The sequence below is a fragment of the Petaurus breviceps genome, unplaced genomic scaffold (assembly GCF_028583685.1).
Source record: "Petaurus breviceps papuanus isolate PSGF00001 unplaced genomic scaffold, PetGlider_PUasm1.0 90792, whole genome shotgun sequence".
NCBI classification, from domain to species: domain Eukaryota; kingdom Metazoa; phylum Chordata; class Mammalia; order Diprotodontia; family Petauridae; genus Petaurus; species Petaurus breviceps.
Window position 1 is genome coordinate 3,426,144 of NW_027187347.1, and position 27,771 is coordinate 3,453,914.

Consider the following 27,771-nt stretch of genomic DNA (forward strand, 5'->3'; position numbering starts at 1 on the left):
GAGCTGGCATGTGCCAGGAGGGTCAAACCTTTTCAATAACCCTCTCCTTTCGGATCCTGAAAGCCTGTGGAAGGGAAATGTTCCCCAGATTATCCACCCTGCCCATGTGAGAAAGGGGCTTACTATGTCCACTATTTCCATCACCAGCTGGATATCAGCTGTTACAAACTGGCAGGTAAGACCAAAAGTCTAGGGGACAAAGGTGCTCCTTTGACCACCAGGCCCTCCTTCCCACCCCTACTCTCACAACCATGGTCCTCAGATGTGATACTTATGAAAATGTAACCTGGAAACTGTCTCTGCAGGTGCTGCAGCCCAAACTACTGAAAACACAGAAAAGAAAGTTCTAACGATTGAGACAACTGAGGGATTATCAGGTCATTCGACTGCAGAAACCAACCTAGTTTTTATTAATGGAAATACCATTAAAAAAAACCATTACCACCTGCTTTGCCACTACATTCTGAGGACCAAAGGGGTCTTTTCCTTGGCCTTGGGGCAACAGCAACAACAACAATGAACATTTATCTGCTGCTTGTCATATGAAAGCCCCTGTGCTAACTGTTTTATAATTATTATTTCATTTGATCCTCATCATAGCTCTGGGAGGTAGGTGTTATTACTATCCCCATTTTACAGATGAGGAAACTGGGGCTAACAGAGGTTAAATGACATGACCAAAGTCACACAGCTAGGAAGTGTGCAGTTCCTTAAGATTAGGGGCTGACTTGCCTTTCTATTTATATATCTGGCACTTAGCCCAGTGCTTGGCACATAGTAAACATGTAATAAATGCCCTTTGATCTGTTCTTTCAAAGCAGATAGAAAAGATAATCACAAATTCCTTGTGTTTCTAATACTACCTTTCATCTATAAAGTTTGGAGGACTTTGTAAAGAGATTCCCTGATCTAGGCTCCTTTTTATCCTCTTCATTTAATCGAAGGACCGAGAATGGCATATTTAACATCCTTCATGTGTGATAGGTAGAACTAAGGGATGTGGATTCTTTCCTTGGTTCAATTTTTAAATTCACTGTCCTGACTACTTAGCTAATACTGCTTCAACAGAGATTCAAGAAGCCACTTAAATCTCTGCCTTCACACCAATGTAAGCAGATGCTGTAAAGCAGACAATGGGTCCCTGGGGAACAACAGTACATAGGGTAAGTAAAAGTCCTCCTGTGCTACAACTGAATTCTAGAAGGCAGGGGTAGGGGGCGGGGAGGAGGGAGGACAGGAAGAATTCTTCTTTCTTCCTTTAAAGTTGGTATCAGCCAGCTAACATTTACTACAGTGATTCTACAAAATAAATAAATAAATGGAAAGAAATATTTTTGCTCCCATGAGGAATCATAACAATTGAAATGTTTAAGTGAGCATCCCCACAGGAGAACTGGGAAATATACACATCAGTTGACACAGGCGTGTATTAAGTGCCTAGTACAGGGGTGGGAAACCTGTGGCCACAAGGCCGCATGTAGCCCTCTAGGTCCTTGGGTACAGTCTTTTGACTGAGTCCAAGTTTTATAGAAGAAATCCTTTTATTAAGGGATTCGTCCTGTAAAGTTTGGGTTCAGTCAAAGGGCTGCACTTGAGGACCTAGAGGGTCACATGTGGCCTCCCCACCCCTGGCCTGCTATGTGCCAAGCACTGTGTAAGCATTGGGGATACAAAAAGAAATAAATGACGGTACCTGCCCTTAATGAGTTCATAATCTAATTAGGGAGATAATAATAAACAGGCTATATATATAGAATAAATAGGACATGATCAGAGGAAAGGCAACAGAACTAAGAGGGATTGGGAACGGCTTTCTGTAGAACGTAGGACTTTAGCTGGGACTTGGAAGAAACTAAGGCATCAAAGAGTCAAAGATAAGGAGGGAGAACATTTCAAGGATGGTGGACCACCACACAAAATGCCCAGAGCCCAGAGAAGGAGTGTGACTTCTCTTAAAAAATTAAGCCATTTTGTTCAGTTCTTTATAAGTTCAAGTTTAATGTAGTAAGCATCCAATTTGTATCATGTATTATATTTGTACAACATAATATAATGATGATGATGATATACCTGTAATATACACCATACTTCAATACCAGGCCAATTTTGCTTATTTCATGAATACTATATGTAACATATTATATATGTTAGATAAATAAAGTTTATATTAAGCCAAATTGCTTATAATTTTTAAAATCTGGACTATCCAAAATTTTACAGAGTCTCTAGTGAAACACATGGTACACTCCTGGTGCCATAGCACCCCCTTCGAGAATCACTGATCTATTAAACATCTACTAGAGGTGAAGAAAGGTGATATACCTTGTGAACAGTTTTCAAGGAAACTGCAAATATGGTCACTCCCCTACAATCTCAGGGTGCAGAGAGGACAACACACGAAGAGAAGGGCATCCTCCCACCACCACTACCACCAGCACCAAAATACATATGTATGGAAGACTACATACAAAACAGACATTCAAGCTAGTAGCAATGGCTCAGAGTCAGCCATTTCTCTCTGTCTCTCTTTCTCCTTCTCTCTATCTCTGCTTCTCTCTCTCTCTCCCCTTTCTCCCTCTCCTCCTTTCCCTCTCCCTCCCCTTCTTCTTCCCTCCCTCTTCCTCTTTCCTCTCCACTTCCTCCTCCCTCCTTCCTCCTCTCTCCTCCTCCTTCCCTTCTCCTCCTCCCTTCTCTCTCTCTGTTTCTCTCTCTCTGTTTCTCTCTCTCTCTGTTTCTCTCTTATCTACACACACACACACACACACACACACACACACACACACACACACTCATACCATGAAGGAAAGACAACTGAGATGATTCTTTGGCCAGTCAGAGATTCTGGCTTGGTATATTCAATGACCTGCTAAATGAGAGTAAGAAGAGGAGTGTGGTTATAAAGACATAATGAGTTCAGTTTGGTTAAAGCTAATGAAGGACATACATAATGAACACTCATTATATCAGGCTTAAATACCTCAGGTTTTCAATTTCTTCTTCTTTCTCTACAAGTTTCCTTTCAAGTTCTACTTTAGCCTCCAAGACCTCAAATTGAAAATGAAGGATTTTGCTCTCTTCGCGTTGCAGGACTCCCTGAAATCAAATACATCAAACTGAATCTGTTTTTAGACAACAAAACTGAGGAATTTATTTGTTTACTTTGATGAAAGAGCCATATCATTGATCAGTCAATTAGCTAACATTTATTAAATACTTACTGTATCTCTAAAACTCTGATAGGTGCTAAGAATACAAATACAGAAAAGGGATGGTCCCTGCTCCCATAAAGCTTGCATTGTACACTGGTTTGAGTACAAAGTACTCTTTGGAATTCCTGGGGGGGAAGGAAATGCTGGGTTTTAACTAACCTTTTTCAGGAATTGGAGCAAGATCAGAGGTAATCTAGTGGTCTGGTCTACATTGTAACCCTTGATGTCCATTCTCAGTGTGTCATAAGATATAGAAAAAATTAGTTATAGTAGAGACTTAAAGCTTGGGTTCCTTTAAGAAATCCAACAGTAGGAAATTTCCTAGCACTAGGTGACATATACATGAAGGGTAAAACCCAAACATAGAACCTCTGAGGAGGAGTTCATGAAGTTATTCAATAGATTCTTAGAAATGTCAGAAGCAAGAATATGGAGTTACTAATGTATTGCTTGACTGAGGGAGGGAGATAGTAAAATGTAGTAGAAAAAGTTTTGAATTAGGGAGTCAGGAGGTTTAAAATCTTCTTCTCTCCTCTGCTACTAATTAGTGGTATGACCTTGGCCAAGACTCTTAACTTTAGTATACCTCAGTTTTCACATTAAATACAATGGGGTGATCTCACCAGTCCCTTCCAATGCCAAAACTTTTATTTTTAAGAGCAGGACACTTCTGGAAACAGTAATGTTAATTTTGCTCTGTAGTAAGCACTGGTGGATATTTTAAAAATAGAGGGAAGATATTGGGAATTTTAGTCATGCTCACCTCCTACCACCCTGATTTCTAATCTCTCCCCTCAATCAAAGGGAAGAAAGCTAAAAAAAAACACAACATTAGATGACTGTTTCCCTCAGAGTGAGCCCATGTATTTCCTGCAGGGGAAACTGTATAACCTCTAACCCCACAGAATTCACTGAAAAAAAGTTTAATAAAAGAGCTAGAGAAGGTGACCTAGGATAACAATTTAGTTTGGGTTTTTCAGAATGTTTCTGATAAGGTTTCTCATAAAGGTTTGCTCAGAAAAAGAAATAAGCCAGTTCTACAAATTGATGGAGACCATGTTGATTAAGCTTTCATGAATATGGCTGAAATTGGAATCAAATACATGTGGGCAGAGAATAATGCCATCTAGTGGTTCAAGGAATGATTCAAGGAATACATCTATAGCAAGAGGCATGGGATCTTAGTTTATTAGACCAATAAACAGAACAGCCTATATGAGGGGATCTGCTACCTCTGACCTAAACTCTCCCCTTGCAGCTAATCATAGTGTATGAAATTTCCACCATTTTCTATATACTCTTTTGGACCAAAGTATTTTCTCCAGGTACCTTCTTTCCCAATGCAAATGTCTTACCTTAGAATAAATAATAAAATTATCTTCATAGTTGCTCCTTTCCCAGGTTAAAACTCTTCTAATTAGATTATAACTTTTTTTTTTTCCAGTGGAGGGAGGTGAGGCAATTGGGGTTAAGTGACTTGCCCAAGGTCACACAGCTAGTAAATGTCAAGAGTCTGAGGCCTGATTTGAACTCAGGTCCTCCTGACTCCAGGGCCAGTGCTCTATTCATCGCTTCACCTAGCTGCTCCCAGATTATAACCTTCCTGAAAGAAGAGACTGTCTCTTAATTGTCTTATTTCCTTCAACCTAACACCATTTTATCAAGGTCAGTCCTTCCTATTATCAGAAGTGCTCTACTAGTAATCTGGGGCCATCTCTAGTCATCTTGATCTATATCTTGCCACTGGACCCAGATGGCTCCGGGGGAGAAAGTGAGGCTGGTGACTTTGCACAGCCCTGCCTCACTTAAATCCAATTCACTTGCAAGTCATGGCATCGCCTCCCTGACATCATGGTCCTCTTCAAGAAGGAAGGACAAATAACAACTAGTAATCTAAAGGACCTCAAGAATGTTTGTAGATGAAAGGAAAACAAGACTGACTATCTAACAATCCCACTTGTCTGTAAAGTGGTCTAATGGATTCCAAGCTCTTTGAAGGAAGGAACCTAATTTCTTCCTTTTTGTATCTCTGCCAATGCCTACCACAGTAACTACATCGCATGTTGACAACACTAAATAGATGTTTCTGGAATGAATTCTCTATCCATAGACTAAATAAGTGGAACTTCTTTCTCAGGCAGGAATCTTAAACAACTTTAAAGGTGAAAACCTCTGGAACAATCATCCTCAGTATAGGATATGCTTTTTTGGTGGATTGTTTCCTTTTGTCATACTCACAAATGGTCTGTCTGGTATCATTTAAAATGCATTTACTTCTTAGAAACACATATTTTAAGTTGTCTAGGTATTTTTTTTCCAAGGGCAAGACAGAATAAACAATTTAATGGAAAAGAAACTTATTAATAATACAATGAACATATCTAGTAAATAGTCATTCCATCTTTCTCATGCATGCTGAGAAGAGCATTCATACTAGAATTTCATACTAGTAACTGACATTTATTTTTTAATTTATTTGCTTTTGGTGAGGGTAAGGCAGGGCAATTGGGGTTAAGTGACTTGCCCAAGGTCACACGGCTAGTAAGTGTTAAGTGTCTGAGACCAGATTTGAACTCAGGTCATCCTGACTTCAGGGCCAGTGCTCTATTCACTGTGCCACCTAGCCACCCCTAGTAACTGACATTTAAATAGCATTTTCCATTTTACAAAGGGTTTTTACATTCTACTTTCTTGCTTTGTGGTTGTTCAATTGTTCAGTTGTGTCCCCAGGGACTGTAGCAAGCCAGGCCCTTCTATCCTCCACTATCTCTCAAAGTCTATACAAACTCATGCTTCTTGCTTCCACAACACTATCTATCCATTTCATTCTCTGCTGTCCCTTTCTCCTTTTGCCTTCAATCTTTCCTATCATCAGGGTATTTTCCATTGAGTCCTGTCTAACTCAGAGGGTTGACATGAAAGTCAAATGTCATAATGTGTAAAGCAACCTTTGGAAACTATAAAATGTGATATATCAGCTATTTTAAATTAATATTAGTAAATAAATGTAAATATCCCCAGTGTTTATATAACATTTCACAGTTTACAGTGTTAGATAAAAATTAATAATAATTGACCAGTGCACATAAGTACCTAATGACTACGTTTGAGGGAACTTTACATTAGATCATGAACTCAAAGAGGTAGAAACACACATCACAGTAGCTGTCTTACTTAGCACCACTGCTCCTGGTGCCAGAAGGAAAGACCTGCTTGGTTGTGTGTGTGTGCAAACCTTTAGCTCTTCCCAGGGATAATACCTCGGCTTTTTCCAGGGCCACCTGGGCCTCTGATTTTTCCTGTTCAGCCAATCTCTTGACCTTTTCCATCTCACACAAGTTCTTGTTTCCTTCCCTAATCTGGTCTGTCAGATCAGAAATTTCTTCTAAAGAGAGAGAAAAAGAAAAACCGAGTTAGTGATGGGGAGCAGCTTTATTTTCATTAAGACAGACACGGCACTAATATATAGTGACACTTTGTAACACTAATTTCCCTCCCTTTTCACCCTTCCCTCCTCTTCCCTTTCCTTTTTAGTGGTGCTTTTCTAGACAGGTTGGACTAAAGCCAGAGAATATGCATCTTCTAAGAAGCTCTCATCAGCTCCTCTGCTCTCCTATTATGAGGATTCAGCAGCCACTGAATGCACAGTTACTGCAAGTACACGAAGGATGTAGATTTAGGCAGATTTGGTCCTTTCCTGCATCCATACATAAACCTGAATAAGCTAGAGATGCTTAAGATAGGAGTAGAGTGGCAAACAGCCCCTCTACATTTAAAGTACATTGAGCTTGTGTTTGCTAGAATTCTCCTGAACGTAAAGGGGAAGAATCAAGCTTGCAGTATGGTGATGCAGCCAGCATCGCCGGAAATTCAGCTGCCTGATTGTAAAATCTCAAGTACATAAAAGATATATTGTGAGCCAGGGGGCATCCGAAAGATAATGTGACTTTGGAAGGAGATAATTAGCCACAGGCTGTGGCACTCCAAGGGCTAATACCAGCTGTGCCCTTCTGACCTGTGCTTGGTGACTCTGTGTCCATCACTTAAATTGTTTTGCCCAAGTTTCATCCTTTAGTAAAATACGAATGATGAAAATGCTGAATTCCCTCATAAGGGATATGGCAAAGAAGAGTCTATGATCTTAAAGAGGTTGCAAAATACTTTATAAGTGCAATTTAAATGTCCAGTAATTAGCAGCTTTAACTGGGGTCACATACTCTGATATATGTTCTCTCTAGAACAGGGCTGACTGTTGATTGACAGATTGGGGACAGACTCTGACCTGGACAATTTGCAGCTTCTATTCCTAAACCGACTGTACCCCACCCTGCAAGGGAGCTATGAGCTCATTATCACGCACTCTTTTGACTAGAAGGGAGTACAACTCATTCAAGCCTTCTTTGTCATTCTGTAGCTTGTCCATATTTTTTTCTGTAAGGTAGCTAGTTGGTATAATGGATAGAGACCTGGACTTGGGAATCAGAAAGACCTGAGTTCAAATCCTTCTTCAGGCATTTATTAACTATGTAACCCTGGGCAAGTGACTTAGCCCCCCCCCCCCAAGTCTTTTTCTTCATATGAAAAATGAAGATAATAACCTCCCTCAAGGGGTTGTTGTGAAGACTAAATGAGACAGCAGATGTAAAGGACACAGCAAAACTTTAAAGCACTATATAAAAACTATCTATTATCATTATTAAGTCCTTCACAGGGAATTTATCCAACATACTGGAGGCCTTTCTCAGGTTCTTTTACATATTACATGGATCCCAGTGCAACACTTGGCCTGTCGATCCATTCCTTCCTCTCATAACTAGACCAGCTCATGGCCTTGTCTGGTCACACATGGGTTGAAGTCATTTGCAGCACCCGTCCAAAATGTATATAATGTTGTGCTAACTCAATGGGTTGTCTGTACATTTGTATAGTTGGGTAATACGATTTTTATAATTTTTCTCTATTTTTCAGTGTGGGTGGCTAGGTTGCTCTCAGGTGACCATGGATCTCACTGAAGGAGTCCTTTAGTGTTCAAGGGCTCATTGAAATCAGCACATTATCATCTACTTCCAAAAACATCTGGAGAACCTTGTCATGCATAGGGAATTCCTCTTTGTTTTGGACCTTGTACAAGACATCTACCATTTCTCTGGCGAATGCCATTGGTGAGCTTATAACTCACCATTTTATGTCTCTCCTGATATTGACAGAGATAATCATTTAAAAATCCTCTTATCTTCACTTGTGTCAATGATCTTAGCATCTTGGTAGCAGACACTTTGAAGAGAACCTTGAAGACTGAATTTTGTTCTACAAAGTCAAAGGTGGATTTTTTGTGCATGTAATAAACAAAGTATAGACAGAACAGGATCTTACTATCTCTACAATTGTGTAGCTATTTCTCCTGTAGAAAATCACTTGAAAAGGTTTTTCTATTCCCTTCTCATATTTTCATTAACAATATCTTCAACTACATAGGCCACTAGAAGGTCACAAAGCATATGGCTTCCAGGCATTTCACTCAAATGTCTTTTGACTAGAAAGAAGTGTTACAGCTAACTCATTCATACCTAGTACTCTAGGCACACTCTTCCCTTGAGGATACTATCAGGAATTCAGAAATCCACTATTCATGTATAAACAGACTTGCTCATCATGATCTCTCTTATACTTGAAGCAATGTATGGAGGATAAGGTGGGGAGGAGGCAGTAGGGCATAGAATGCTGCCCAAACTACTTCCTGTCCACATTCACGCTATGTATTCATTGGGTTGGAAACCCAAGCATTCTGGTCTCATTGAGTGGAGGTTCTCATACTCTCCATTGTAAACAGACTCCTTCCCCTTTCTCCACACTCAAGCACAAAACACTAGGGTTCTTATCTCCTGATACTCTCTCATATATGCCAAACTAACCCTTAGTCAAACTGCTGTTTTCACTCTATTCTCCATCCTAAACTCTGGCCGTTGCCACTGTACCACATTAGCTCTCAGTTTACCTCCTTCCTTTATACACCCATAGGCTAGTTTCTACCACGATATTTAGCAAACGCCATCATTTTGGTGGTTTTACACAGGCACAGGTCATAATTGATAGCTTTGGGCAGCTGTCTGACCCGGCCGTCTTCCAGAAACAGGCCAATTCTGTTTTGCCAGGATTCTCACATTCCAACAGGTTAGAAAATTGCTAACATATCTCCCTTTCCCTGTGGTGATTTCTGGTGACAAGAAGGACATAACTGGAAACTTTCAAGATTGAAATTCTGCAATGCATGGCCACCCCTCCCTTCCCTGCTTTCCATGACTTGTTGACAAGATTTTCTATCAGAATCCCCTCATACATACTTTATGTTTAACCAATCCTTCCCAGACCCCAGTTGTTTTCAAAACTTCTCTGGCAAGAAGTAGAGTACTTTGGGACCACAAAAATGTGTACAAGTCTTCTCCAAAATGTCAGAAACAATGCAGAGACTCATTTCTAGATGGCCTAGGTGAGTAAAAAAGTCACACCTTCATCTTTTTCAAGTATTCTTATATACTTTTTCATTTGATATTTCCCACACATTCTTTTTCTTGGAATCTCAAGGTTTGAGGAGCACAAAGAGACAATCTAGTCCAACCTATACTTGTTTAGGAATCAAAGTTGCAATACCCATAAGGAGTGGCTATCTGTGTTTAGCCTCAATACCTCTAGCAAGGAAGAGAAAACACTGGTTGATGTCAGAGTGGTGTTAGGATTACAACCTTCCATGTTCTGGGCATCACTGACCTTGCATAACATTGACTTTTTTTTGACTGTCATGTCATATAAGTTAGAAAGGACATCAGAGGTTATCTAGTCCAACATCATTTTTATAGACGGTGAAGCCGAGGCCTAGAGAGTTTAAATGGTTTGCCCATGGTCACACCGGTAATGAATCACAGAGTTAGGATTCAAATCTAAGTATCCTACACGATACTCCTATTGAATTCCATTAAATACCACCCCTCCAGAGATATTTTCCCATTTTTATCTTGCCATCTATCCCCCATACTATAGCTATGAAGTTGTTTCTTTTCAATTTATCTCTATTACATTACCTCACCTTCTATCTGACCCAATGTTCTAGCCTATTGATATCACTTTGGTCCACAACAACCAGTTCATTAGTTCTTGAAGTAGCTACACAAAGGGTTATACAAACTTATAAGGCATGGTCATAGTTACGTGAGTACATAAAGACTGTCAAAGTTGTTTTCTCCAGGTCTGTGGTCTGCCCAACCTACCATGGAGGTTCTCGTTTTCTCTTTCCAGAGCCTCCAGTGTCTCTGCAATCTCTTCATAAGCTTGCTTTAGCTTAAACAGCTCTTTGCTAATGCTTTTGGCCTCCATCTTAGAGGCTTCAAGCTCTGCTTGAGATCGATCATATTTCTGCTTCCAGTTAGTGACAACTTTGTCAAAGTCCCTCTGCTTCTCATCAAGGAAGGCTGCTGCACAATGGACCTTCTCCAGGTCAGTTACAACATCTTCCAGCTCCAACTGAAGTTGTTGTTTTATCTTCTCAAAGGAGGTGCTTTTGGCTGTGGCTTCCTGGATGACCTCTCCAGCTGCCTGGAAGCAAAATGCCAAATTCTTCCTAAGGAGAAGAAAGGGATGATAAAAGAAGCCCTACAAAGACAACCCATCCAAATTTATCTTTGAATCGATATAGTAAAATGCTTAACAAGAGAGACCAGACATATGACTTTATATATTTATATATGTGTATGTGCATCCTAGGTCATGTCCAGTCATCCTGATGAATACCAGGTCACTGGCCCCAGATGGCTCTGGGGGAGAAAATGAGGCTGGTGACCTTGAACAGCCCTCCCTCACTCAAATCAAAGTCAGCTGCAAGTCATGTCATCATTTCCCTGATACCGTGGTATTCTTCCAAAAAGAAGGACAAACAACAACCTGTCTGTCATAGATGGATAGACAGACAGACAGAAAGAATGGAAGGTTATAGTCCTCCACTACTCTGATGTCATCCAAACATATCTGGAATGTTTTGTCATTGGGGGGGGGGGGCTGTGTGTGTACACATATGTATAAATACACATATATGTGTGAGTGTATATATAAATATAAATGTGTCTATATGCATACACACATGTACATATATATGTCATATAATATAAACCGTGTAAATACACACATATTTCAATAACATTTAATATTGCTACCAGTATACTTAGAATGCTATTTGTAATATATATACAATATGTGCACATATGTACAACATATATTTCAGTTATACTTAATATTACTACCAACATATTTAGCATAACACACATATACACACATAAATACATGTGTGTAGGTTGTTGTTTAGTCGTTTTTCAGTCACATCTGACGCATTGTGACCCCATCTGGGGTTTTCTTGGCAAAGATACTGGAGTGGTTTGTCATTTCCTTCTCCAGCTCATTTGACAGATGAGGAAACTGAGGCAAACAGCAGGGGTAAGTGACTTGTGCAGAGTCATACAGCCAGGAAGTGTCTGCGGCCAGATTTGAACTCAGAAAGAGTCCAGGGCCAGCCTCCTGTCCTCTGTGCCACCCAGCTGCCACCAGGACTGGGGGGAATGCTTTTAGGACATCTCATTCAGAGCAGGCATCCATACAACATGCCCTAGATAGGACTCACCATCTTGACCTTTCGTTGTCTTTCCTCCCAAAGCCACCCTATTCCAAACTTCCATTCCACTGTGGAGGGCACCGCCATCTTCTCAGTCACCTGGGCTGGTACCTCAGTGGCAGCATCTTACTCATCATCTGTGTTCAACCCACTGTCAGATCTTGTTCCTGCTTTCTCTTAAACATCTTTACATCCTCTTCTCTCCTCTCTCACAGCCACAACCCCAGTTAAATATCTCTTCACCTCTGGTCTGGACTACTGTCCCTGCTTTGTCCCTCCATCCTCCACTCAACTGCCAAGATTATTTTCTAAAGCTTAGGTATGACCATGTCACTCCATGGCTCAGGGAACTTCAGGGTCTCCCTGTCACCTCCAGGATCAAATAAAATTCTTCTGTTGGGTATTTAAGCTCTTCATAAGCTGGTTCCTTCTTATCACTCCAATCCACTTATGTTTTGCTCCCCTCTACTCAATCTCCTGTCCTCCCCATGCTTTTACACTGGTTGTCCCCCCCACTCCTGGAATTATTTGCTCCCTGAAATCCACCTGTCAGTTTCTTTCTCTTCTTTCAAGACTCAATTTAAATCTTATTTTCTCTTGAAGACCTTACCTGAGACACTAACTCTCATGATCCTGAGCAAGTCATTTAACCTCTTAACCCCATCTTTAAAATTAGGGGGTTAGATTTTGATGACAACTAAGATCCCTTTCAGCTCTAACTATATGGAGGAGAGGGGAGGGAATAAGCATTTATATACCACCTACTACCGTGTTTCCCCGATAATAAGACACTGTCTTATTATTTTTTTGGACAGAAAAAACACCAGAGGGCTTATTTTCAGGGGAGGGCTTATTTTAATGAACATTGACAGCAATTTTAATAAACAGGTAAATGTGAACAAAAAAATGTACCTTTATTCAATAAGCAAATCACTGGGGAAGAACAGGATGACGCGCTCACTGCTGCAGCTCTGATTGGATGCAGCTCGGAGCGCGGCGTGCATTTCACCCAGGGGGGGGGACGGTGCATACAGAGGGTACCGTAATGTAGCGTGTAGCGCAGGGGATCACCTTCACTACAGTAGCAATCTCAATAGGGCTTATTTTCGGGGGAGGGCTTATTTTAGAGGAATCTTACACAGTAAGGGGAGGGCTTATTTTCGGGATAGGTCTTATTATCGGGGAAACACGGGTATGTACGAGGAACTGTGCTAATGTGATCTCATTTGATACTCACAACAATCCTTGGAGATAGGTGCTATTATTGTACTCATTTTACAGTGGAAGAAACTGAGGGAAAAAGAGGATAAGTGACATACAGCTAATAAATATCTGAGGCTAGATATGAACTCAAGTCTTCCTGACTCCAAGACAATTGGAGAGGCCATCCAGGAAGCCAATGCCAATCTATCTACTGCACATATGACAATAAATAGCATATGTTATCATATATAGCATATATTATTATAATATATTTGTTACATAAAAGCACTATATAATGCAATATATTTCTATGATAAAATTGTATAATATATTTTACAGTATTATTTATTACTCCTGCATACTGTGCAATGTGTAATAATATTCCATAAGTATATAATATCATATACTGTGACAATATATGATAAGAAGAAGGAGCTTAGAGTGCAGTTAGGGGAGAGGACATGTACATATAGAGATCTCTATACAATATCTGCGACACTGATTAAGGTAATTTGGGAGAGAAGACACTGGCAGCTGGTTGGATTGGGGACAAAGAAATCAGGAGAGGCTTCAGAGAAGTCATCATTGGAAGCTGAGCTTTGATTTCAAGAAATAACATCTCAAAAAACAGCAATTAGACCTGAAGAAGAAGGAAAAGATATGTAGACAACTTAGCTTGAGACCCAAGGAAACATAGCTGAATAGCATTTATCAGCAAAATTAGAAAAAGGACAACAAATAGAAATTAAATTAATGAAGCCACCCAGATGTCTGCGTTGTCTAGGATCTTTCACAACCTGACTGTGACCTGTCCTTCCATCCTTATTATACTTTACTTCACTTCACCCTCACCATGGTCTGGCCAAACCGACCTCCTTATTGTTATATGACCCCTTCTCCTGAACCTTGTATTGTTTGTACCCATGCCTGAAATCACTTTCTCCTCACCTTAAGATCCCTGACTTCCTTCAAAGCTCAGCTTCCAATGATGCCTTCTCTGAAGCCTTTACTGATTTCTTTGCCCCCAACCCACTCAGCTATCAGTGTCTTCTCTCCCAAATTACCTTCAATCAATGTTGCAGATACTCTGTAGATATCTCTATGTATGTGCATGTCCTCTCCCTTGACTATACTCTAAGCTCCTTAAATCAAAGACTATCTCATTTTTGTCTTTATATTTCAGCACTTAGCATAAGACCTGGCACACACACAGTAGGTGCTTAATAAATGCTGGTTGCCTGATGGGCTCGATATCACTGATTACAGTAGAACCACCATATAAGGACTTTAACAATTCAGTACCTGGTGTGCCATATGAGGAGAATGGAAATGGCATTCATAAAAATGAAGTTGGAAAAAAAAATTGATTGGACCATATCTAGCAAGTGGCCACCCAACCTTAGCTTAAAGTACATCACTGAGGTGGGAAGGGAAGCCACCACCTTCCAAAGTGACCATGCAACTTTTAGATAGCTCTCATGGTTAGGAAGTTTGCACTTATATCAATTAGCAGCTTTGTAACTTCCACACACTGATCCTAGTTTTTCCTTTGGGGGTCAAGCAGAATAAATCTAATTCTAGTTCCAGGTTACAGCCTTTTAAATACTTGGAGACAGTTGTCATATCTTCTCTTCTCCGGGCTAAACATGCCTAGGTTCCTTTAAGCAATTCTCCAGTGGCAAATACCTGAGCAAATACAAAGGAAATCCATGTTGAAGGTGACAGAACTTTAAAGTCATTTAAAGACTGATTTTTCAAGTCCTTAAAGAGAGGAAGATTACAAAATATTAGAAAAATCATATTAATACCAGAGAGAGACAAACAGACATAAGGATAGAGACAGAAAGGGGGGAAAGAGGAAAAGAGAGGGGGGGGGGGAAGGAGGGAGATGGAGGGAGAGAGAGACAGAGAGAGAGAGAATGATTAAGACTTCAGTTAACTACTGAACCAGAGGCTTACTATCTCATTGTTATAAAATCATTATGAGAAGGCCATGAGCATACAGTCAGGGAATCCTTGATGATACCCTAGCAGGGTAGCTAGGTGGCACAATGGATAGAGTGCTGGGCCTGGAATAAAGAAGACTCATCTTTGTGAGTTCATCTATGGCCCCAGACACTTACTAGCTGTTTAACCTGTATGCCTCAGTTTCTTCATCTGTAAAATGAGCTGGAGAAGGAAATGGCAAACCACTCCAATATCTCTGCCAAGAAAACCCCAAACAGTGTCACAAAGAATCAGACATGATGGAAAACAATGAACAATAACAATCCTTGATTGTTATGATAGATTATGACCGTTATGATATGAGAGGAAAGTAGACTTTCATAGACAATATTCTATAGCAGATTACAACTTTGCAGCCATAAAATTGATTGAAATGTATAAAGTTTTCACTATTCATTTTATTTTATTTCAACCAACATGTATTAAATGCCTACATGTACAAGCCAATGAGTCAAATGCCTTTTCGTTTATTACTCATAAGAGTAAAATGCAGCCTGAAATGTATTTCTCCAATAAAATGTCTCCCATGCATGTGTTAGTCATATAAAATTACTTGATAAATTCAACTATTAAGAATTTAGTTTCTAAATTCCTCAGGTTAGCAATATTAATCAAGCAAGGCAATGTTTTATAAAGTCCTCATCAAAGGTATTTATCATTTTGGAGAAAAGTGTTCTGCTCAGAGTTCAAAGGAAAGAAGGATTTCTGATAGATGATGAGGGTCTCCAAATATTCCTGGCCACAGATAACAGTAGATTATATCACATCTTGGAATATCCCTCTAGATCCAATGAGGCACCAGGATTCTATCACCTCCCACCTTGACTATCACACAGAACCACCAACTTACCATCTGCCCCCCTCACACCATATGCATACAGACCGTCTGCCCAACCTTCCTGCTTTTCACCTTTTGTTCAGGGATTCATAATCAAATCAACATTACCTTTGCCACTGTGAAACATGTGACAATATACTAGCCTAGAGCTCCACTCGAAAGTCCCAGGGTTCTGAATTGCAGGCTACCTATGTTGAATCGCCTTTCCATGGCCTTATTCATCCTTCTCATGCACCTAATCACATTCTATCCTGACTTTCCATTGTGCCCTCTGGAATCCCCATTCTATTGTTATTAAACAACCCCTCATATTAAATCTCTGCCCTCCCCTTAGAAATCTCTATTTAATTTTCTATGTGCATTTTCCTCCTCCTCAACAGCACAAAAGCTCCTGAAGGAGGACATTTCTGTTTTTGTCTTTGTATCTCCAGTTCCTAACACAGTTAATGGTGCGTTGTAGGCACTTAATAAATGCCCACTGAATTTAATTGAATTGAACACTACAGTGATACCCTAGTGAGTTTCATAACCACTCAAGAGACTGGCACAGAAACAGGCTGACACAGACTGACAAGCAGGGGAAAATCAAGTAGATGAAGAATGAATATTTTTCAGATTATGAAATTCATTTGGATGGACAGTGCATTGAGTTATTTGATCAGTTCATATATTTTAGGCAGACACTGAATATGGGCAATGAACTGGGATCAGAATTGAATAGGATGAGGAGATAGGGCTGCATCACATTTGGAAAATTGCATGGCTCTTTCAATGCTCTCAAACTGTTCCCTGCTGCCAAAGTACATCTTTTTAACATGAATATTCTCCCGATGATGCTGTACGGCTGCAAATCATGAAACATGATGACCACAAAAGAACTAAAAATTACAAGTGGCCCAAGAACAATGGGAAGATGCATGGTAGATATTAATAGGCTGAGCACATTATGTTGGGATGCCATGACACTTTCTCATGTGCAGAAAACATCATCCATGACATACATTTGACTGGGAAAGGAGATAGGTCAGTTATGCCAGCAAGAGTGAGGGATGACAGAGGGACATTCTGAGTATTACGCTGGTTGTTCATGAAATACTCAAAGATCCAGAGGAAGACCTCTAAAGTACTGGGCAGATGGGAATAATAGCAGCTATTTTATAATGTTGTTGTATGACTCAAATGAGATAATGTATGAAAACCATTTTTTAACCTTAAGACACTATGCAAATGACATTTACCCTCTTTAGAGGGATATTTGCCCTCTATAGATGAAGAATACAGACCCTTGTATGACTTATCTTCCAGTTAAGAAGGCACGGATGCATGGTTTATACCCATGAAGAGAGCACGCTACTCTAACGAGCTGTAATGAGGCAACTGGAGGGCAGAGTTGATAGTGTTGGGACCTGAATTCCAATTCGGCCTCAGACCCTCATTGACTGTGGGACCCTAGGGAAAGCCTCTTAGAGCCTGAGCTTCCATATGTGAAAAATGGACATAACGATAGCATCAGCCTTAGAGTGTGGTTAAGATCAAATGAAACTATCTATGTAGAGCACTTTGCAAACCTTAAAATGTGAAAGAAATGTGAGCTGTTCTCATTATTATGAGCTCATAGCTCCACTAAAATCTACTCAGCCCTTTAATGTTCACCAGGGGCTTTTCAAAACAACCTTATAAGAATTACCAAAGGCAATATTACTCTTATTTTATGTATGATGAAACTGAGATTCAGCAATATTAAATGACTGGTCTAGAGTTATACAGATAATAAGTCTGGATTTGAACCCATATCTTCTTGTTCTAAATTGAGTACCCCATTTACACCACACTGTAATAAATTGAAACCCAACACTATACTTAAAAATAAGCTCCTGGATTTTAGTCTGGAAGAGATCTCAGAGTTATCTTGTACAGTATCTTCATTTGATATTATTGATACATAGAGAAAAATTCCTGTCGTGGACCTTTTTCTCTCTTTTGTTTTAAAATATCCCACTTGGCAATATCATCAGCTCCCATGGGTTCAGTTATTATGCTACACAGATTTTATGTATGTGTACATATATAATATGAATATGTACTAGGGCTGTATATATACATATACACACCATGTATACATATGCATATATACACATACACACATATTCATCCTAGTTTCTCTACTGAGCTCTAGTCCTGCATCACCAGTTGCCTTTTTTTTTTTTTTGCGTATCTAACTTGACATGTTTAAAACAGAAGTACCATGCCTAAAGTCACACAGGCTCACAACCAGGGTATCACTCTCAACTCCTTGCTCAAATTCACCCTAGATATAAAATCTTTACCCTTTTCTCCATGTCTTCTGTATACATCTCCTTCTCTCCACTTACATAGCCATTTAATTCAAGCCCTCATCACCTCTCACCTGAATTACTGCAATAGCCTTATAGTTAGTCTCCCTTAAGTCTCTTCTCAACTCCATTCCATCCTCCACTCAACTACCAGAGTGATTTTCCAAAAGTCAAAGTATGATCCTGTTATCTACCCAATGCAATAAATTCCAGTGGTCCTCTATTCCTTCTATTTGGCATTTAAAACGCTTCATAACCTGGCCTTTCCAGTGTTCTTATACTTTGATCTCTACATTCTCTGTGATCTAGATACAATGACCTACTTGCTATACTTTGCACATGACGCTCTATTTTCCATCCATGCCTTTGCATAGGCTGTCACAAATGCCTGGAAGGTTTTCTCCTCACTTCTACCTCTTAGTCTCCCTGGCTTCCTTCAATCAGTCAGTCATTGAGCATTTATTAAGCACTTACTATGTAACAGGCACTGTGCTAAGTGTTGGAGATATGGGCAAAAACAGTCACTGCCCTCAAGGAGCTTACATTCTAATGACTTCAGCACTGGCTCCAGTTCTGCTTTCTTCAGGAGCCTTTTGCCGTCTGCCCAACTTTTAGGTGGCCACTCCTACTAAGAGCTGTCTATTAGGAGTTGCCATTCCTACTAAGAGGTTTCTGCCATCTACTTGGTATACATCTTGTATGTACATAATTATTCACATGTCATCTTTCCTCTTAGAATGTGACCTCTTTAAGGATGGGGGTTGTTCTTGCCTTTATCTTCCAGAACTTAGCATGATGTCTGGCATAGAGTAAACACTTAATAAATGCTTTTCAATGGGCTCATTGTTAAGAATTTAAGTACAGAATCCATGCTGAGGTGGGGGGGGAAGTATATGTAATATAGATCCCCCCCTTCCCCCCAGAAACTTATTAGACACTGGAATGGCAATAAAGTCACCTACATTCTACTTTTTTAAAAAAGCAGACAGATCCTCAGTTTCCCAAATTTAAAGTGGGTATGCTGAAATATGTGCCATCTACATCCTGACATGTTTATGAAACAGGGAGCTTCTCCTTAAGTTTCTGAGATCAAAGCATGATCTAGACAGAGCTTGATTTATTTATTTTTGCTACTATTTAAGAAGAGAGAAAATAAATTCTCCACAAGCCATTAATAACAAATAATGGATGGATTGATATCCCTGACCTAATTAACATCTATTCACTCCAAGACCAACTCCAGCAGAACGATGTAATCATCAAACCAAACTCCCTCTCATTTGCTCTTCTGCTCTCCTTAAAAAAAATTTTTTTAAAACTCATCAAAGTAATATGAAAGATAGCTGCCTTTCCCATCCATCTTCCATCATTAGAGGAGGAAGAATCTCACTTCAAAAGCAAATGCTATATTTAGAGTTGAGGAGGCATTTCATTTCAAAGTCCCACTTCTCTATTGCCCACAGTTTTCAATAACATCTGATACAGGTATTTTTAGTGTCTGTCATCCCAGAGCCCTTTTAAAGTGACTGTGGATACAGAGACAGATCACTTTGTACACCTCTGGGACAGAATACAGCTGCGGCTCGGGGACTGCTTTATGGAAGGGTCTGAAAAGAGAGAATGCCATCGGTTGAAGCCAGAAGAGGAGTTTAGTTGTCCACTCTGGATTTGGGCCAAGATAGCAATTGAAGGACTTGTTCTTTTGAGCAAAGCTCTGTCGTGATCACAGACCCTCATGGCAACTGTCTGACGTCTTTTCTGAGATATACCCAGTCTTCAGGATCTCAGAATAAAATGCTTCAACGGCTGTTTGATGCCTTTCTAGTGATCCTCTAAGCTGGCTGGGAACCTATATTTCTGGAGTTTCTATGGAAAACTAGAAAAATCTTTGCATCGAGTTGTCAGTGAAATTCATTTTCTAACCACAGCATTTAGCTTGAGTGGCCTGAGTATGCTTTGAGGTTATTATTGTTGTTTTCTTGTTTGATTTAAGCAGGGGGCAGCATGGCATACTATATGGCAGAAAGATCACTGTCTTTGCTATCAGTAGATTTGGGTTAAAACTCTGCCTTTGACATTTACTGCCTGTGTGATGTTGGACAAATTACAACCTCTCTGGGCTTCAGCTTCCTGTAAAACAAGGGGGCTGGGCTCTGTGATGTTTAAGGTCCCTTCCAACTCTAAATGTATGACCTTGTGGAAACATAGGTACAAAGCCTGCCTCTGTCATTAACTACATATGTGCCCTTAGGCAAATCACATAACTTCTCTGGGCCTCATTTTCCTCATCTATAAAATGAGGGCATTGGGGTGGACAGGTAGCACAGCAAGTAAGAGCACCAGCCCCAGTGTCGGGATGACCTGGGGGATCAAATCTGGGCTCAGACACTTAGTATCCACCCAGAAACACCTGGCCGTATAACCTTGAGCAAGTTACTTAACCCCAATTACTTTTTAAAAGATGAGGGCATTGAATTAATGATGTAGGTGGCTTAGTGGATACAGCACAGTACCTGGAGTCAGGAACACCTGAGTTCAAATCCAGCCTCAGACACTTATTAGATATGTGATACTTAGCAAGTCACTTAATCTCTGTTTTCCTAAATCCACTAGACAATGGAATGGCAAGCCACTCCAATATCTTTGTCAAGAAAACCCCATGAACAAGGGTTTGGTGCACCTCAGTCCTCAGAACTGCAAAGAGTCAGACGTGACCAAACAAGGGAACACCAATAACAAAGTTTCCTTCCAGTTCTAAATGTATAATCTTTAGATTTTTGATGACAATTGAATCTTTACAGTATCCTGAAACAAAAGTTGTCAGTAGAAAGCTGTTATCAGAAGTCCATGACCCACTCTTCACTGACCTCTTATAAACCATATATATGAGGTCTAAGTACAGAGACATGATGGCTATGTGCACACACATTCTCATACGTGTGCATATGTGCACACACATGCTCACAAACACTCACACACAGATATAGACCCAATTATTTTGGTGTCCACAGTGGGACATGGCCATAAGGCACGTAAGGGCGTCTCTCCAAGCTATTTCAGTCAGATCCCTATCTTTTCACTTGTCAATAGAATTAGCAGGAACACCAAGCTCATCTGAGAACAGTTCAAGGGCAGCAGCACTTACTTGGCGTCCTCCAAATCGTTATTCTTCTGGGGAGGATGTGTCTCATACTGGGTCCTCCAGTGCACCACCTCCGCATGCCCCTTGGTCAAAGTCCACAGCAGCTTAGTCTTGGTCTCTTGTTCTTCCTGATATTGCCCCTTCAGGAAGGCATAATCATGTTTTGCTGACTGCAGGGCATGTGTGAGGACTTTCTTGGACTACAAGTGACAAAGGTACCTTGGTTAATTGCAGCTTGGGAATGGGCCAACCAACCCACATAAAACAAAGTTTAACAATATATTCTATTCCCAATACAAGCTACACTGAAACAGAAAAACTGGAGACTATAGAATGCTGAACCAAGAAAGGAAAGATTAAAATGTTTGTCTTTTTTTAAGTTGCAGCTTCCATAATTATGTAGAGGAGATTAATTTGTTCAAGCTTGTCCTTGTTAGACTATTTGGACACTTTAGGCATGTAGACAAATAATTCCAAAAAGATGGGAACAGAACTTTAATAGGAAAATACTCATTATCTTTAAGGCAACAGGAAATATGTCTTATAAAGTGCACGAGTTTAAAAAGGTCACAGAGACTTTCCCTTATAGTATATCTCTTCTTCCCTTTAGAGAATCCCAGCATTAAAAGGGAAATCAGACACCCTCATCCAATCTATAGCTGACTAAGAATGCTTCTACAACACACCTAACAAGGATCATCCAACCTTCTTTGAAGACCTATTGGAAAGAAGAACAATTTTGATTTTGGGGTGGCTAGGTGGAGGAGTGAATAGAGCACCCACCCTGGAGTCAGGAGGACCTGAGTTCAAATCCAGCCTCAGACACTTAACACTTACTCGCCATGTGGACCTTGGACAAGTCACTTAACCCCAATTGCCCTGCCCTTCCCCCTAAAAAAAAAAGAAGAATGATTTCCAGCAAAACAAATCAAATCTCTCTTCCATGTAAAAGCTTTTCAAAGACTTAGTCATGGGATAATGAACTCAAAGTCTGAAGGGACTTTAGGGGCTGTTTAGTCCAACCCTTTCATATTATAGCTGAGGAAACTTAGGCCTATAGAAATTAAATGTCATTCTTTATACGCCTTGTGCTTAGCATAGGGCCTGGTACACATAGTAGGCATTTAACAAATTGTAGTTGGCTTTTCTATTTCTACCATTTTGATTTAGAGACAGAAAGAACCTCACAATCCAAACCTGTTGTTTTACAGATGAGGAAACTGGGGCCTGAGGAAGATAAGCTACTTGTCTAAGGTCATTCAGGTAGTAATCATCAGAGAGAAAATGAAAACCCAGGTCCTCTGACTCCAAATGCAGTACTCTTTCCAATGTACTGCACTTCCTCATAAGCTATCACACCCCCTTTAAGTCTTCTCTTCAGTTCTTTAAACCTTTATTTGTGTGACCTGATCACCAGTACCCCTACCATCCTCTTTCCCTTCTCTGAATGATCTCTAGACTGGTGATCCAGTCAACCCAGAGGTGTATTTTCATAAAAACCTCATCTGGAAAGCAAAATGATAACATTTTACAGAGAGCTGACTGAAGGAGTTTCTGAAAATATCCAAGGATATTTTACAGAGATTTGCCATAACTCTATTCTTGAAACCCATGACTTATTGGTGGGACCACTTTATACCAGGGTTATTTTTGTCTTTTGGTTACTCAATCTCCTTGAATGGGTTGAAACTACCTTATACTGAATTTTATTCTGTAATGCTATAGTGAGGGTAGTATTGATCAGGACCCTCAAAAACCTAGATTTTTCTTATCCTAACTCTAATATTACCTACCTTTGTGATTCTGGGCAAATGACATAACCTCTTTGGGTATCAGTTTCTGTATCACTAAAATAAAAAGTTGGATGAGATGATTTCTAAAGTCCTTCCTGATGCTAGACTTCCATCATTCCAAGTTCTCACACCTCAATCGGCCATGCTAATTGAGATTCTGGTGCCACCGGTATTGCTTATTAGCAATTTTATCTTCTCTCAGAGGAAGCCATAGTTATTATTTTTTATGATTCACTGATAACTTTAACAACAAATCCAAAAATATTGCTGATCAAATAAAGCCACACAGTTATCATTCTGTCTTCCACATACATTCAATCAAACATTTCATTAAACACTTCACCATTGGGGATTTACTTTTCTAAATGCCTAAAACTTTTCCTTCCCCTTACCTTTTCCTATAGTGGTAAAAGAAGAATGTATAAATATGTTTTATTGGCCCTTAATCTGACAGACTATGGAGAAAATTTGAATTCCTGAGGCAGAATACTTAGTTAATCAAAGTTTATTTGTGAGTATCGAAATATTCCTGACACATGCAGTACCCAACCTCTGTTTTCCTGTAATTTGAAAAAAAAGTACCTTTCCCAATTCATTTGAAACTAAAAGGATTTCTCAGGTCTAATTGAGAAAAAAAAATTGTAAAGGATTATTATTGTTTGGTTCTCATATATGAGCTCCTATTGTGAAAAAAGAAAATCGTTACTTCAATCTCTTGTTCCAACAGCCTTCTCAGTTCTTCAATTTGTAGAGCAAAGTTACTCTTTCCTCTGGAAAGTTTGCTTATCAGAGTGTCCTTCTCCTCCAGCTGCCTTGAGAAATCATCTAAAGAAAAAATTCACCCAATGAGTGCTCTGAGACCTTCCTGGGCTCCATCTCTGGCTTCCCTCACCTAGTACATCGACCTACCTTTTTCAGTCTCAAGCTTTGACTTCTGGACAGTAATGTCATTTACCAATCTGGCCATCTCTTCAAATTTAGCATTCATTTCATTAAGTTGGTTTTCAAACAGATTGCAGAGCTTCTCAGCCTTTGACTAAGCATTAGGAAGGAAAAAGACAGGAAGTTGACTATAGCAAAGTGACCTGTTTTTAAAACAAAGGAATCCATCTTTGTTCTTGACTTAGTCCTCAGACTAGCTGGCAGACGCAAGTGCATTTGATGGTTGTCTGGGAGGAAAGCACACAGATGATTCAGTAGTAGGACTGATTTATAGAAACCTAGGATAGGGACTGAACCTGTGATTTCATTGGTATAGGGAACTCCCAGGGGAAGAAACTCTCTCTACCAATGCAGGTCAGCATGCCATGATCTTAGAGGGTTGCCTAGAGCACTGAGTTGTTAAGTTTCTTGCCCAGGGCCTAGAGGAAGGACTTAACTCAGATCTTCCTGTCTCTGACACTGCTTCACTTATTATTGAAGCAATATAGGGTAATGGAAGATTTCATTCATTTCTTCTGATATTGGGAAAGAAGCCCTAGCCAGATGCCCTCTTATCCCAGGTCCTTGTTTCATGGCTTTGGGAGTATCTCAGACACTGAAAAGCTAAGACAAAATGAAGACCACTATAGAAAATATCTATCACACCCTGAGCAATCAATCCTTCTCTGGTGCTGAGTCATTTTATACCCTTCTAGAGCCTTGGATAGTTACGTGCCAGCAATGCCCTCCTGATCTAACGAAATCTAAGAGCTTTGCTTTCTTCCCCCTTACTTCCCAGGGCAGCCTTGTGTGAAGCAACTCAAGCGTTGGCAGTTAGGAGGGACTTTAAGACATGAGAGCTTATCCCTGGGAACCATAGGGTAAGTGATAATTACCTGCCATACTGGTGTATGTGTGTGTCTGTGTGTCTGTGTGTGTGTGCATGCACATGCAGTGGTGCTTAATGAAAGAAACATAGATTTTAGGGACCTATGAGACCCAATTAAACTCCCTAATTTTAAAGATAAGGAAACTGAGGCCTAGATATGCCAAGTGACTTGCCTATAGTCATAAAGGTGATAAGTAGCAGAGCCAGGATTTGAATTTCAAAATTCATTTCATTATTTCCCTCTGCCCTATCAGTGATTTCAGGCCAGGGTTGAGCAGGGCAAGTGCCTTGCTGGCCTATAGAGTGAAGCAGAAACAGGCTGAGAATGAGGAGCGTTGCTGCTTTCCCTGCTGAACTTGACAGCACTGATGGCATAAAGACACTCTTCCTAAATAGAAAACAAGTATAAGAAACTACAGCCTCAGCTCCCTTGCCCAGGTCTTGGAACAGAGATGAGGAAAGGGGCAGGGGTCTGAGCTCTGAGAACCTGGTCCAAGCACCACAACTCCAGCCAAAGAAGGTACTGAAGCACAACCAGGTATTAAAAATGAGATCCCATGGAAGCCTAGGGAGGGCCCTTTAAATGAGGAAGGGCTTAATCGGTAAGCCTGATTTCCTTCAGCTTAAAAGACAGTTGTCAGAGCAATTGCTATGGTTGCTTCAGAACATGCTCTTGCACTGACAGAGATTAACCTCAAGCTCTGATGCTGCCTAAACTATCGAAACTATCTTGGATTCTCCAGCAGGAGATATGAGCAGGAGGTTTAAAGCCAGCAAAGTCTGAGTTTGAATCTCGCCTCAGAAACTTACTGACTGTGTGATCCCAGGTAAGTTGCTTAACCTCACAAAGTTCCAGTTTCCTCATCTATAAAACAGGGGGAAGAATAGAGACTACCTCACAGGATTGTTGTGGGAAACGAACAAGACAATGTGAGTAAAATACCTTGAAAACCACAAAGCTTTGTATCATTATATAAATGCCAGCTGTTATTAATCATTATCATCATTGTTTTATTGTTATTATTCACCCTCACCCTTCTACCTAGCTTTGTAGTGATCAGTTTGACAGATCAAACCTCCCCATCAGGCTTAACTTTTTGTTTGTTTGTTTTTTTAATTTTTTTTAGGTTTAACTCTTTAAGACCCAGACCAGTAGCCTCATTCAGTACAATTGTTTGCCTGAATTAGACGTAACCCCTAAAATCTGTGTACATTGGAAAAGTAGAGGTATTGTTTTCACTTATTGACATTGATCACGAAGACCTCTAATTTGGGGGCCCTCTCTCACATTCATAAGGCTCATTTAAGACAGCCTGTTTCTGCCTGAGAAATGTTGTCCTGTTGGTACCCATAGCGTTAACTTCCATGCCCCAGGCTATACTCAACTGGTCCTCAACTGGTCAATCCCAAGTGTTTCCATGACTATGCTGTGGTTCTCAAAGAAGACTAGGATATCAGGAAGGTGATGCCATGACTTGCAAGTGAATTGGATGTAAGTGAGGGAGGGCTGTGCAAGGTCACCAGCCTCACATTCTCCTCTGGAGCCATCTGGGTTCAGTGGCAAGATCATAATCAGGGCAGCTGGAGCTGGCCCCATGGCCCCATGGCCCCACAGCTGGCCTGTGAAATCAGAAGTGGATGATCAATCAGATTTTCCTGACAATCATATAAAAACCTGTGATCCACATCCATCCACATGAGCTGTGTGAAATGATGAAGGGACCTAGGTGCCCTATCCACCAAAAGGGAAGGAATAATGTGAGCCCAGCATGAGACAAATCCACATTGTAGCCTCTTACAGAACCATCTCTGATCTCCTTCTTCTTTGCGCTGTGGCCTGAAGGTACTCATATGTGAGGGTCTGAGGTGCTGAATGGTACAGTGGATACAGCTTTGGGCCTGGAGTCAGGAAGATCTCAGTTCAAATCTAGCCTCAGGCTCTTACTAGCAGGGTGACCTTAGGCAAGTCACTTAACCTCTGTTAGCCTCAGTTTCCTCAATTTCAAATTGAGGATAATTATCACACCTACCTCCTAGGGGTTTTGTAAGGACCAGATGAGATACTTGTAAAATTCTTAGCAAAGTGTCTGGAACATAGTAGGCACTTAATAAATGCTTGTTCCCTCCCTTCCTTCTTTACTTTATCTTTGATTGCTCCTTCCCTCCGCTGGGTTCTCATCTTGGACCTTATTCCTTACTTGGTTTGAGTTATAAAATGTGACCATAATAAAGGTCTCCTGATTTTAGCATTACTGACTGTTCTGTCTCTTTTACAGAAGTCTGTAAGTACTAAAGCAGTTGAAATGGTCTAAGGCATCCAACATAGCTTGCATCTTGGTTGTTGCTGTATAAGGCAAAAAGAAAAAAAATTATTTGGGTGTATATTATCTGGTTTGTGGATTCTTTGCTGAATAGTATACTTATTCTATAACCATACTTTTATGGAATTGATTAGCTATAGAGATAACATGATAAAGAGAGAGTTCTGGAATTAGAAGACCTGGTTTTGACTCTTGGCTCTAATACTTGGGACAAGCCATTCAACTTCTCTGAACCTCAGTCTCTTAATCTGTAAATAGGGATAATAAGTGCATGCCCCACCTACCTCATATAGGTCACTGGACGGACTCAATGGTAGAATATATGAAAAGTACTTCACTAAGTGCTCTATAGATATAAGGTGCATGCCTTATATTTTCTGACTTGCCACCTATACTATATGGTAGGTCTGGAATATGTCTGCCTCTCTCTCTCTCTCTCTCTCTCTCTCTCTCTCTCTCTCT

At 40.2% G+C, this 27,771-nt stretch overlaps 1 protein-coding gene across 1 annotated transcript in view; it reads right to left on the minus strand.

The window, feature by feature from the left end:
• The window catches only part of MYH15 (myosin heavy chain 15), a 100,578-nt gene that overhangs the window by 40,314 nt on the left and 32,493 nt on the right, over positions 1-27,771 (minus strand). The window contains 6 exon segments of the mRNA XM_069069910.1: positions 2,978-3,093; positions 6,470-6,594; positions 10,472-10,821; positions 21,389-21,585; positions 23,885-24,003; positions 24,088-24,214. Of these exon segments, the coding sequence (XP_068926011.1) occupies positions 2,978-3,093; positions 6,470-6,594; positions 10,472-10,821; positions 21,389-21,585; positions 23,885-24,003; positions 24,088-24,214 (1,034 nt within the window).